This window comes from Anas platyrhynchos, chromosome 6 (genome assembly GCF_047663525.1).
Source record: "Anas platyrhynchos isolate ZD024472 breed Pekin duck chromosome 6, IASCAAS_PekinDuck_T2T, whole genome shotgun sequence".
Lineage (NCBI taxonomy): Eukaryota > Metazoa > Chordata > Aves > Anseriformes > Anatidae > Anas > Anas platyrhynchos.
This window is the reverse complement of record NC_092592.1, coordinates 6751735-6764170: the sequence shown is the minus strand read 5'-3', so window position 1 is coordinate 6764170 and position 12436 is coordinate 6751735. Positions and strand designations below refer to the sequence as shown.

The window sequence follows — 12436 nt, the reverse complement described above, 5'->3', positions numbered from 1 at the left end:
TCAGCTAACTGGACAATTACCCCCACAAAAAGCCTAGTCCTTCAGTCAGTTCCTTACTTTATAAAACTCCAAACAGAAGAGGGAATAAATTCAGGTTGGGTTCACAGTGGCTGCCTTGACGGCAACTTAATAAAACGCCGTTCATTAGCAGGATCCCACAGCCTGAGCACTGAGCACGTGGGCATTCACACACCAGGCAGAAGCCTTAGTGACCTCCGAATGCTGCCTTAACCACGTTCTGGCTGGGAGCATAAAATCCTCACTTCTGACACAAAGAAAAACCTGGCTTTACCCAAACCAGCTTGAACCTGCTCCGGAGAAGTGCGTTGCATTAAACCAAGTCAGTTCCACCTGGGGGCCAAGACAGACCCCAAGGAATCCCCATTGCTATTCTCGCACTCACATTATTTAAAACCAAATTTTGAAGCTTGGTGCTTGAAGTCAGGCTATGCAACTACAAGGAGGAGACTGGGTGCTGCTGTTAACTCATGGTGATGCACATTAAAAAGGGGACATTCAGTTCAATTCAAGGCAGAAGAGTCAGAATAGATGGACATTTCTTATTGAATGCTTACACAGCAGAAATGTTCACACCAGTGAAGCAAACGGGGAAAGAGTTTTGTGAAAGTTATAACTCCTGGTCTCAATCACCACTTACCAAGCCTAGGCAAGCCCCACATGGAGGACACACACCAGGACCTGCCTCCTGCTGCTGCAGCTCCACAAGAGCTCCAAAAAGCTCTCCGCCACTGCAGAGAGCTGGAGGTGTTCCTGGGGAGCACCACGCTCCTCACAAATTCAGCACGGACATGCAGCGCTGCCCTCTCCCTGTACACAAAAGTAAGTCAAACCTCCAGTTTGAGGATGTCGTGTTGCAGCTTGCGCTGGAATTCCAGGAAGTGGGAGATGGTGAGCTTCCCCTTCAGATCTGCCCCGAAGAAGTAGGTGGTCAGCGCAGAGTTGAAGCCGGTCTTCAGGGTGTTCCCAGTGGTCGACCGGTCTCTGTGGCGCATGCCCATGCTGGTTTGGGAGCGAATGATGCTCTGGACCTAAAAAAATTAAGAGGGAGGATGTTAGTACCAAATTCACTTGGATTGGACTTCTTTTAACCAAGTATCCTGGTTAGCTGGCACTAGCTCCAGCTAGCTCACATCGCATTTCCTTTGCCCCATGCACAAAATCGGGGTTTTTCTACCCAAGGGCACCCCTTCTTGCTGCCTGATGTTCTCTGCCACGACTGTAAGCTCCTCTATCACCCGAGCTTTGGGCAGGGGCTGCCCAAAGCAGAGCAAAGGGCTCCTCGGACAGCATCAGCCCAAACAACCCCCCGGCAGAACACACCCCACAACGCATCTGGGTTATCAGCAGACGGATATTTGCACAAACATGGCCAAGTGTGAGGTCAGGCACCATAACAGCGGCATCTTACAAAACCCTCTGCCCTGGGAATCCCAGCAAACCATCCGTGTGTGTGTCCTGGTCAAGTTCCGTGGTCTAGAAGCTGAATAAAACACCCAGAAAGTGAGAAGTCATGAGCAGGGATGGGGGAGCAGCTGCAGAGAAGAGTGAGTGCATGAACATCGTGCACAGCCCTGTGTTTAAAAAGGGATGGAGACTGCAGAGGAGAGGCGCAAGGTTTACCAGTTAAAAAACTCTTCCTCTCAAGCTCTCGGCAGCATGCCGTGCCTTCTAGAAGGCAGCACACGATCTTGTCCTCTGGTTCGCAGCAGCCCTGGAAACAGCAGCTCCTTCTTTTGCTTTGTGCTCCGCTTGAACCGTGAGCTCCGCACGCACGTTTCAGGCAAATATTTATCAGCTGCCTGAAGGGATGCGGTTTATGACCAGCTTGGAAACCTGCCCCTGCTTCTGCAGAAGCAAATGTTTACCCCGCTGCAGACGGTTCAATAGAGCATCTCCCCCCGGCTGTTATTTACAGGGCACCCCGGGCCAGGCAGCCCCGTGGCTCTCTCTCTTTCTCTCCCCATCCGTAAGAAGCCCCAGACAGTCTGGACGTCCATCTGTGGGCAGCGGAGCCAAACCCATTTGGCTGGTACCTATTTTCGGGAATTCTCCTAATACCCAGCAAGGCAGGCAGCCGCCACAAGTTGTTCTCCAGTCCTGCCAGTGCTGTCCTCCCCCACAGCTCATCGATCGTACGGCTCTGCACAGATGCTTTGCTGTCGTCTTTAGTTGTAAATGCATTTCAGCTTAAGCGTCTGATCTCTTTCGTCCTTTGGACCAGACAGGGGGAAAAAATCAAGGAAAATAGTTAAAAGCAATGGTTTGTAGAGAAATGATAACACTGCCTGTGAGTTAACTGCTTTCCATCCAGCATTTTAATTAAAAATAGGAGCGTAAACTAACAATTTCTGGTTTACATCCTGAAGGATGAGAAGCTAAAGACGATCCTGATGCAGGCACCAAACTATTTAGCGCTATGCGCTGTGTCTATGCATCAGCAGGAAAAAATCCGAGGCTCTTCAGCGAGGCACAAGAAATTAATATCTTCCTGGTGGGTAGTTAAAGCCTCTCACTCGCATATTAGCTCCATTACCACAAGTGATTTTTTTTTCCTTGATGAACACTCAAGGTCTGCAGATGTTAATGAGAAGAGAGACCTGCTGCTGGCTCTCTCCAAAGACGATGTGTGAAAACGGAGTATGAAATTCATTCCCACGTGCCCACAGCCAGCAGTGATGGTAGGATGCTCGAGCCCAATCTTTTCTTTCCCTTTTCCACAAAAAGGCACTGCCCTTTTAACCTGACGTCGCTTCTAGTGACGTATTCCCTAGGAAATGGCAATTCTGCCTGTCCCTGCCAGCTACAATGTTTATGGGACAAGTTTTCAAACCCTGCCATCCTTAAAATGTCCCGAGGCATCTCCATAAGGAGTGAGGAAATATTTCTTTTACAAATGATTGTGTCTGTGCTTACACAAAAACGAAATCCATGTGCCTGCCAGTGAAGCTATGTGTTTACCTGAATTTTGTTTGCAAAGTGCAGCAATCAGTTATGCTGCTATCTGCAAGGAGCAGATGGTGGCAATTTGCTTCAACTAACCATTTGGGTCAAAAGTGGTCTCCAACACTTTTCCTGGCTTCAATGTTGTCAGGTTCTTCTCACTTCCCGAAGCAGTCCCTTCATCCGCTGACTCAAAAGCTCTGCAAGATCAGTCTTCAATACATTCCGATGCTAAAAGGTAATTTTATTCCTTTCTATAGATGCAGTGACACATCCAACGAGCTTAACAAAAATATGGTCCCCTTCCTGAGGATTTTTGTGGGACTTAATGCACGGATAACTTCCTGCTGCCTACCAGATGATTTGAGATTACTTAAATCTATTTTGTGCTTTCGTCCTCTTAGCGCTTCCAAAATATGCATCCTTTCTTCAGATCGGTATTAAAGCAGCCAAGCATGACACCTGCGTTAATTCCTTGGCCTTCGCTGCAATTTCAGTAGGCAGCTAATTTCCCATTTTCCTTCAGCTCATTTATCTGCACAACTGCTTTCTCTTTAGGCCACTGATAACTACCGTAAAACACATCTTGAACAGTTAAATACGAGATGCCTGTGGTGTAGTACTATATTCACGTACTTGGCAAATATAGAAGGAAGAGCAGTATTTTTGACTCCGAGAACTTGGTTTCCTGTTTTCCAAGCTAAATCTGCATTGAGGGAGGCAGCGCTAAGTAGCACCGTGCCCTGGGCATGGCTGGGTATTCGAATCCGCACTCAGTGGAAAACAGAACCAGCTCCTAGATTTATAACACCAGTGATTGCTTCAAGGTATACCACGCTGGAGATAAGCACACGCCAGTGTTATCACGGTCTGAAGTTTGTATCTAAGGACGTGCAGTTAATCAGCTCCGTTACACAGCTCCAGAGCAAACTAAGAGCACCAAACCCAAACTAATTTAGGGAGGATGACAGCAGAAGATTGGAAGCGGCGGTGGTAAATCTCCCAGAGCTGCTTTGCCACTGGTTCTTTCCATTTAGAGCAAATGCCCCACGCGTGACCTCTCACAGACTCTCCTGAAGTTAAGCAGTCATTCAATCAGCCTGAGTACGAATCTGTAACTACATCATTCGGGGCTGCTTTGTTCTCAGATACTACCAAACAGCTTTCCGCTGTCTCCAAACTGCAACACACACGTCCTCCGGCATAAAAAAGCAAGGGCAGGTTATTTTTTCTGACCATGGAGTCCTCTTTTCCTTCACCCTGAAGCAACAGCTTCCTCTCACCCGTTAAACACACAGCTCCACGATACGTGGGGTCAGAAAAGCATCAGGGACCCCATGAATATTTGGTAGATCAGGAGATAACAGAGGTGGCCACTCATTATTAAAAGTACTGGTGATGGGAAAGCTGAGATGTGTTACAGCTGGAGACACCGCTTTATTCCCCACTGACAGCTCAAGTCTTTGATAAATTCTCAGCAGAGCAGTATCACAAATCACATCTTACGTGAGGGGCTCACTTACATCAGACACGCAGACGAAGCTCCTTAAAAAGTCAGCCTGAATGCTCTCTGCTAAGCAAACTGCATGAAGCAGGAGAAAATAACTCATGGGGACATCCTCTCAATAAATACATGTTTTTGGATCACATTAAAATAAATGGCTAAATTCTTATTCTTTGTCTACTTCAGAGGTGACTCCTTGTAAAGATACCTCTGGGAGAAAATCTCAGGATTTGTACTTACAGTTTTCCTGGCTGAATGAAAAAGTACGTTGTGAAATGACTAACAAAAAAAAGCAGAAACCAAGGCACAGCAGCAGAGCACGGGAGGAAAAGCCAGCAGCCAGCAGAAATGTACAGCACAGTCAGAGAAGTGCTGCAGACACAGCCAAGGTGTTGCAGCACAAAGTCGCCACCCCACCGTTCAACTCGCCTGCTCGAACTCTTCCATGTCCACTTCGCCGTCACCGTTCAGGTCAAACATCTTGAAGGCGATTTCAAAATTCCTCTGGGGAGCTGCATTGAAAACACGCGATAACAAAGACCAGTTAAAGAAAATAAAGGCACAAAAGGGGGCAGGGGTTACAAGTTCAGAACGACTGTATCCAAAAGCAATTTTCCACAAGTACTACAAATGTCCTCAATGTTCCACAAGTACTACAAACGTCCTCGTGCTGCCTTCACCAAAGGTCTAGAAGAGGACGTTGAGGGAGAAGGAGATATTTGTTGAACAAAATTTATTCCATTTACAGATGGAGAAAGCAAGAATGTGAGACACCACCTCGTATTTCTAATGAGAAATCAACAGAAAGTGACTCCAAAGCGAGAGCTGAAGCCTTTTGGATGTGGTGTAATACAAATTTGGCCAGCTGATGTCCCTCTGGTGCCTGCAGAGCGCTCTCTGTGCTTTGTGAAGCAGCCGGTGGCGAGGAGCAGCCCTGGACTTTGGGCACTTCTTTCCGATTCAGCTCTTGTCACTGCAAATTTAAACAAATCATTGCCAACCCTGTCTCAGTCCAGTTATAAAACCGAGACAACGCACAAGCTGGAGATCACCAGCTGAAACCCAAACGAGACAGCTCAGGACCTTATATTTATGACATTTAGCCTACGCCGTTTGGGTTTGTTTAGGCAGAGCCGTGCCGATGCATCACGCAGACAAGTTTGCTTCAGAGCCACCCACTGCAGCAACACCCCAGGACCAGCAGTGCATTTCCATTTCAGGCTCTGTAACTCCTCAACATTTCAAGCCACACCACAGTGCCACAGTGTTTTTTTTTCCCCAAATTCAGCTGGTAAAAGAGAACTTATTTTGCTCTGCTACTTTGAAATCCATGCCGCCTACGTGAATTATGGTGCTTGCTGGGGTTTCCAGGGAATCTTCCAGGCTGTAAGGAGTGCTCAGGTTATCCAAAATGATCAACTGAAACTCTTTTTTGCTCTCAGTGTGGTTCTTCCCCCCAAAAAATCTGGCAGCATGGTGCAGAGAGACTCATCCCCCATTAGCCTCATTGGTTTCCATCAACTTAAACTTCTCTTGAAATGCTAAGTGAGAAGATTTTCTGCAGCCACCTTTGTGTTAGGACCTCTCTCAGACAGGGATGGGGGCAGGAAAGAAGAATCACTCAAAGAAATGAATAGGGAATTACCTGAACTGGCTTTTGTACCTAAGTTACAGCTTGAATTTAAGGCCAGAAGATTTTTCTGTTGTTTTCCCCTTGGCATAATAAACTGGAACACCTTATGGCCAGAAGATTTAGCAAGCACGTTAATGAGATTGGCTTTCCAATCACTTTGAACCTTACCAAGACGCATAACCCCATAAAACTTGATTGCAGGAACGACCTGTCACTCACCACTGGATCAGGGCAGCACGTACAGCCCTGCAGTGATCAGCTCAGGATCTCCAGTTTCCTCCTGTTACGTGCCATTGCTTGGGCTCCAAACTCCAAACACCAAAACATGAGATGTCTCCTACATCCACAGCCATCACCAGCAGCATGTTGCGTGTTATTTCCCCTTTCCTGCACTGTCCTGGAGCAGAAGTGATGCCTGATCTGTCCCACGTGCCAGAGTGGGGAGACCTCGTGGACTTCTCATCCCTAACACAAGCCAACTTCACGTTCTCTCCAAAAATGCCGTCTAATGAAAGGATTCACACAAATTCCCCATTTCCTCGAAGAGCAACAAGGTTAAGCACCTTCCACCCGCCCCTCTTAATGTTTAAATAATGCATCCAATTTCGTTCCCTCTAATTGCAGGTACTGCGTGAAAGCCTGTGCGCAATTTCTCCTCATTAGCCCCAAAATCTAGTGCTGCACTGGAAGTCATTTGCTGTGTAAGGAAATAGGGGAATACACAAACCTAATCCAGTTACGAGATGCTAGAAAATACTTTGCAGGTCTCTCTTCCTCCCATCTCCTCTGCCAGGACACGATGTGTGTGCTGAGATTGCCAAACAAGATGCCGTGTCCCATTCATGCAGACACGGGGTGAGCAGAGAAAAGTGTTCTTCAATTACCCCTCACAAAGGCCATTCCCCTCCTTTCCCTTCTCTAAAGGCATTTTCAGAGCAGTTTATCAGGAGCCCCGAGGACGACATCGCTCGCCAAATTCAAACGGACAGTTCTGCACCAAAATCCTGCAGGCCATTATTTTCTAAGGACAGGAAAGTCTCCGAATTGGTAAATCTGATGACTTCATCCCTTGAACAAGCGAGACGGACCGTCTTGTCCTCTGATCTGTGCACCTCACACCAATGACTTGTAACAACTCTCCCACCCCCCAGCTGTGAATCAGGGAAGGCAGAGGGCAGCGCCGACCATGAGCTCACCCGCCTGCGGCTCACGGAGACGCGTCCATCAAGACGCACGTCCCTGGTCTCCGGGCAGCCAAAATTTATTGGCCCCGAGCGAGACCGTTTCCTGCCTCTCCTCTTGGGCAGGATAGCTCTGATCAAGATTTATTTATTGGGGAAGAGTTGTCCTGAGAGGAGCTCACCCCAGCCCTTTCACCCCGTGTCCCATCACTCGTGGTTACGTCAGCCTTCGCGACTTGCACTTGGCTTCCTCTTCCACTTAGAGCTTGCAGAAGCCTGTAGACCATAAAACCAGCTGCTCTCCGTTTGCCTGGCTACCTTCAGCTTCTTTTATTCCGTCCCCCAATGTTCTCTATTGCAGCATCTCTAAATTTCCCCAACGTCTCCTTAATTAGGATTGCTCAAAATGAACGCAGCGTTCCTCGTGGAATACTCACCGAAAGCATTTAGAGGGCTGTTTGCTTTTAATACAGCCTAATAGCTGTCTTTATCGGGGAAAAAAGGATTTCTGGCTTGTCCCAGGTGCCGCACTGAATTTCCAGCTCTTGATTTTGCAAAGAATCTCCTCACGAGCCTTTTTGACATTACTAAGAACCACGGGCTTTTATTACAACTGATTTCCCTCGGGCAGCTGGGCAGGACAACTGCATTTTCTTCTCCAGCTTCCTTTCCAGCCTTTACGTGTTCGGTAGGATACAACAGAGTACTACCTGCTCACATGAACGTTTTAACATTTAAAACTGGCTCACCGGTTAAAACCTGCTGGAACTGTTTGTTCAAAGAAAGCATTTTGAAGCAAAAACGTGAGGTGGAAACCAGAAGGCACACGCAGTAGCATCGAGGAGAAGACCAACACCTATCCAGACCATCAGTACGAAGCCCCAAGAGCTCAGCAGCACCCGGTTACAGCCCCCTGATCCTACAGCATCTGCCTGGGAGGTACCAAACGTCAGGAAATTATTTGGAGCACCCTTTTGTGCTCACAAGCTCAGCAAGCTGCAAGTTGGTGCAGGCAAGATCAATCTCCAAGCACTCGCAAGCCCTTAGCGAACTGTAGTCATTTATGCTCGTTAATGTGGATTAATCCATGCACGCTGATGAGGAAACAAATGGCAGAGCTCTGCTAGAAGCAGCAGCATTGTGGTTTTCTTTGAGATGACTCCCTGCAAAGGCTTGATGAACAGAGTGTTGAGAAGAGAGAGATGCTTTTAAAGCGGATCCTCATCCAGCCGCTCTAATTATAAATTAATAAGCAGTTACAATCATAAATTAGTAACGAGTAGGACCACAGTTAAAGTTTTAGGAACAGTGATTTCTGCGTGAATGCTTTCCTGCAGGTACTGAATGGGTAGCGTTAAGGACTGGAGCATCCTCACCCCAACAGCCACCTGAACAAGCACTATTTCCTTCAGCTGTATTTGGAAAAGTTATTTGTCCAGGCAGGAGGTTTTATCGGTGATGCTGCTTAGAGGAAGCAAAGCTCCAGGATAATTCCATACTCTTCTGGAATATCTTGTCTTTTGGTGGGAACTTCAATGCAAAGCAGCTCAGGACATCAGCATCCACCCTGAAGCCCAGCAACTCCGCCAGCAAGTCCAGTGTGAAAAGAGAGATCGAGATTGCAACTGGAGAAACACTTGGGGAAATATCAGTCATTAAAATTAAATACTCTTCTTGTCCTTCTATCCATACGTTAAAAAAAAAAAAAAAAAAAAAAGGGATTTTCTTCAGCTTCATAGTACATCTAAGTCTACAATCAATCCGAAATTAACACAGTCCTCCTAAAGCAGAGGGAAATCATCTGCAGAGGTGGCTGCTCAAGCCTTGCAGCTATCATAAATTTTCAGGCCACATTAAAAAGATCTTACCTTTTTCCTCCAAAGATTAATCAGAATTTCTTTCTCTCAAGTTACATGAATCAGCAGGGCCACTGTTCTGTCTGACTCTGCACAGCAGTCTTTTAGCCAAGAAACTTTTCTGTAGGTGTTGGAATTGGAACATTTTTGTCTGAAGAAAAGAATCAGGGTCAGGGAAAAGCTCACCCTGACAAGACTGTAGCCAGCAGCAGCTAGTTCACAGCGCAGGATTGCACTGGTAGCAGGGAAAAACTCGATGATACAGTTTCACATAATGATCTCCAAATGGTGTAATATTTTTTGAGAATGGGGCAGCAGCCTTATGGGGAAGCAACTATCCATAAAATATAGGTGTCTGAGTCCCTGCTGCAACACATATGGAGAAAGAACAGAATGTCCTCATCTTCCAGACATTTTCCTCCTGAATTACTCCCCTACTTCTGAAAAGGAACTCGAGTCCCACCAACCCAATTATTTTATCTTAATTTTGTATGTTAATACAGTAGTGGAAATGCCATACAGAACTAAAGCAATCATCCCCCAGCCCGGAGACCCAGCTACCCAGCTGCATACAGCCACCCTGCCACCTTCCCTGTGCTGACACCAAGTTCCTTCAGTGCAGGGCTCATGGGATGAGGAGCCCACAAGAGGAAGGGGTTAGGTATTTAGGACTGTACCTCTCAGCTATCCTAAGCTCTAGTTTTGTACTGAAACGCATGGATCAGCCAAAAGAAACAGCCAAAAGACCCACCAGAAGCACGAGCACCTGCTATGATCCATCCTTTTGGAAAGTACCCGAAGCACGTGCTGCCTCCAGATACAGAAACTGCCTCGGAGCCATGCCCCAGCTGACCCCATTTTTAGCCATTTTTAATATTCCATTAAAGGAAAATAAATATATTGCCACTTCACTTTTTTACTTGCTAGCTTATGAACCGAGGAGCCTACTGCACCATAAAATTTTGCATTTCAGCTCTAATGTCAACAACAGATGTGCACCTCAGTCTGAGATTTAAGAGAATCTGACAGCACCTAGGCTAGAGCACAGGGCTTACCTTTCAGGAGCTTTTCATCACTTACCACAGGGCTGACAGAACATGGCTGGATATCAAGATTCTCTTTAACTGCTCCTCTGTAATACGAATCTGGAAACCAGCTGTGGAAATCACAGCTCCACACAAAGGCCGTTTAAAGCCACCCTCTGCAGGGAGCCCCCGGGGGAAGAGGACATCCCAAACCTCTGCGGGTTCTGAGATACTGCCACAGGCAACAGAAAACGGCTTTATTTCCTGATCTATAGAATAAATCAAGAGATCTTCTGTTCAGTCTTGTCCAAGACCATCCCAGTTCCTTCCCCTGCGCTAATTACCTCCCAAAATGCCAGCTGAGACCTCATTAAAGCCTCAGACGCACAGTAAACCATTAACAGGTGTTACAACCATATTTTGCTGTCCAGTTTTAAGACAAGTTTTTCAAAGCAGAGAGGTCAAGCTCTGCTTGGGAAGATGCTGGGCTGCCAGCTGGGAGCGATCTGCCTTGGTTCTGCACTGCTGTCCTTCAGCACAGCTACCAGCCCCTGCCAGAACTGGGGTGCTGCACCAGAGAGCCCTTGGTCTGACACGGAGCAGCCAGATTTGTGTTCCTAACAAACACCCTTGGGCCATCCCTTGGGAGAGGGGCTCTGTGCTGCTCAGATATGACTTACAGACCCCGCACAGCATGGAAGCCATCCCTGCACCACGCACCATGGATGAGACACACCTGGGTATGTGCGTATAAGGAGATCGAAGGGCTTGAAAGTTGGTGCTGCTCTGCAGGATTAAAACACCATCAGTAAGATCACAGGGCTCACTTTTGAGCAGAGACCCAGAGAATGCTCACGATGCAGTCGGGAAATCACTTCCAGAGTGAAATGGTTTGCAGTTTGTTTTCTAAATGGGAAAAAACAAAGGGAAGTCAATCTGTCCCACGCAAGAGGCTTCTCACAGGCCATTACCTGCAGTGGTGCTGGGAATTTGGGTCACAGCCAGGGACACAGAGCAGGGAAATCAGAAATGCCACTGGCTGGCGTGCCGTGCTCTGGAGAGAGCCTGCAGGGCACAGGGAAGGAGCTGCGGGGCAGCTCCAAGAGTGCTGGCAAAAGAGTAATTCCTCTGGCGTGAGCCCACGTTATTTAAACCTCCTTCCGCGCGGAGTAAATCCAGACACAGTGACAGTCCAATTACAGAAACAAGACCAACCTATTCTTCTAATGCCCAGCTCCTTTCAGTGCCCGTTAATCAAGCAGGCATTAGCACGCCTGCACAACGGGCTGCGCTCGCTCTGCAATTGCGGTCGCTGGTGATGGAAGAGCTCCCTCCCCTTCCTCCAGCTGTCCTGCAAGCCCAAAAGCAAAAACCTCTTTGGTTTTCCTTTGGTTTCCCTTGCTTTCCTCTAGCACTTGCAGGAATGAGGTGAAACCCACCTGCATTTTGCTCATCTGCCTACTTCTGCCCCAAATCACGGGGAGCAGCAGAAGCCACAGAAGCGCTGTGGCCTCCTCGAGGCCATTCCAGCTCTATTTGCCTTGAACGGAAGGCTGTCCTTCTGAATGGTATTTTTATTAGCTTTTTAAAAATACATTGTCACAGAAGCACAGCAACTGAGGAGAACAGACAGTGCTGGAGTGAGAAATGACTTCTAAATAGGACGTGGTGACAGACTTCATCTTCTGTGCAACACGCAAACAGACCTCGGCAAGCAACGTGCAGGAGAAGTCTTCAGCCCTCACCTGCTTTCCTTCCCTGATAGCTGGCACTCAAGCCTACATTTCACGGAAAATAACCCAAATGAGCTTCAACTGCAGCTACAAAGATAAAGGAAAATAAATTTAAATGCTCTGGGAAAGCTCTATTAAAGCCCGGCAGCACTTTTGGTAAGGATAAGGAGATGGGGACAGGGAGCACAGGATGGACATGAGCCATCTCGGCGCTCACTTGGCATCACCTCCCTGAGGAGCATAACGAGACACAGCCCTTTCCCTTCCTCAGGTGTTGTGTTTTCAAAGGGGATCATCACTGATCAGTGCTGAGCTCAATAAGCCAGGCCAGACCACAACTGATCACTGCTGAGCACGGCAGAAGAGCACCTCTCCCTCTCTCCGCACAGACCCAAGCTCATACTCCCTTTCTGATGACCTTACTGCTCAGTAAGCCCTCTTCCTTTTTCAATATTTTGGGACTTTTAACTGTGTCATGTAATCTACAGCCCTCTCTTGTCCAGAAACATTCTCAGTGCTCTTTAGGTGACTCAAACATTAAGA

At 47.4% G+C, this 12436-nt stretch overlaps 1 protein-coding gene across 7 annotated transcripts in view; it reads right to left on the bottom strand.

The window, feature by feature from the left end:
• Window positions 1-12436, bottom strand: part of MICU1 (mitochondrial calcium uptake 1) — an 80747-nt gene that overhangs the window by 15307 nt on the left and 53004 nt on the right. For all 7 annotated transcript variants that reach the window (XM_038181198.2, XM_027460227.3, XM_027460231.3 and 4 more), the window contains 2 exons: window positions 4895-4977; window positions 852-1049 (listed from right to left, as the gene is read on the bottom strand). In XM_038181198.2, coding sequence (XP_038037126.1) covers window positions 852-1049; window positions 4895-4977 — 281 coding nt within the window. The remainder of the gene's footprint in view (window positions 1-851; window positions 1050-4894; window positions 4978-12436) is intronic.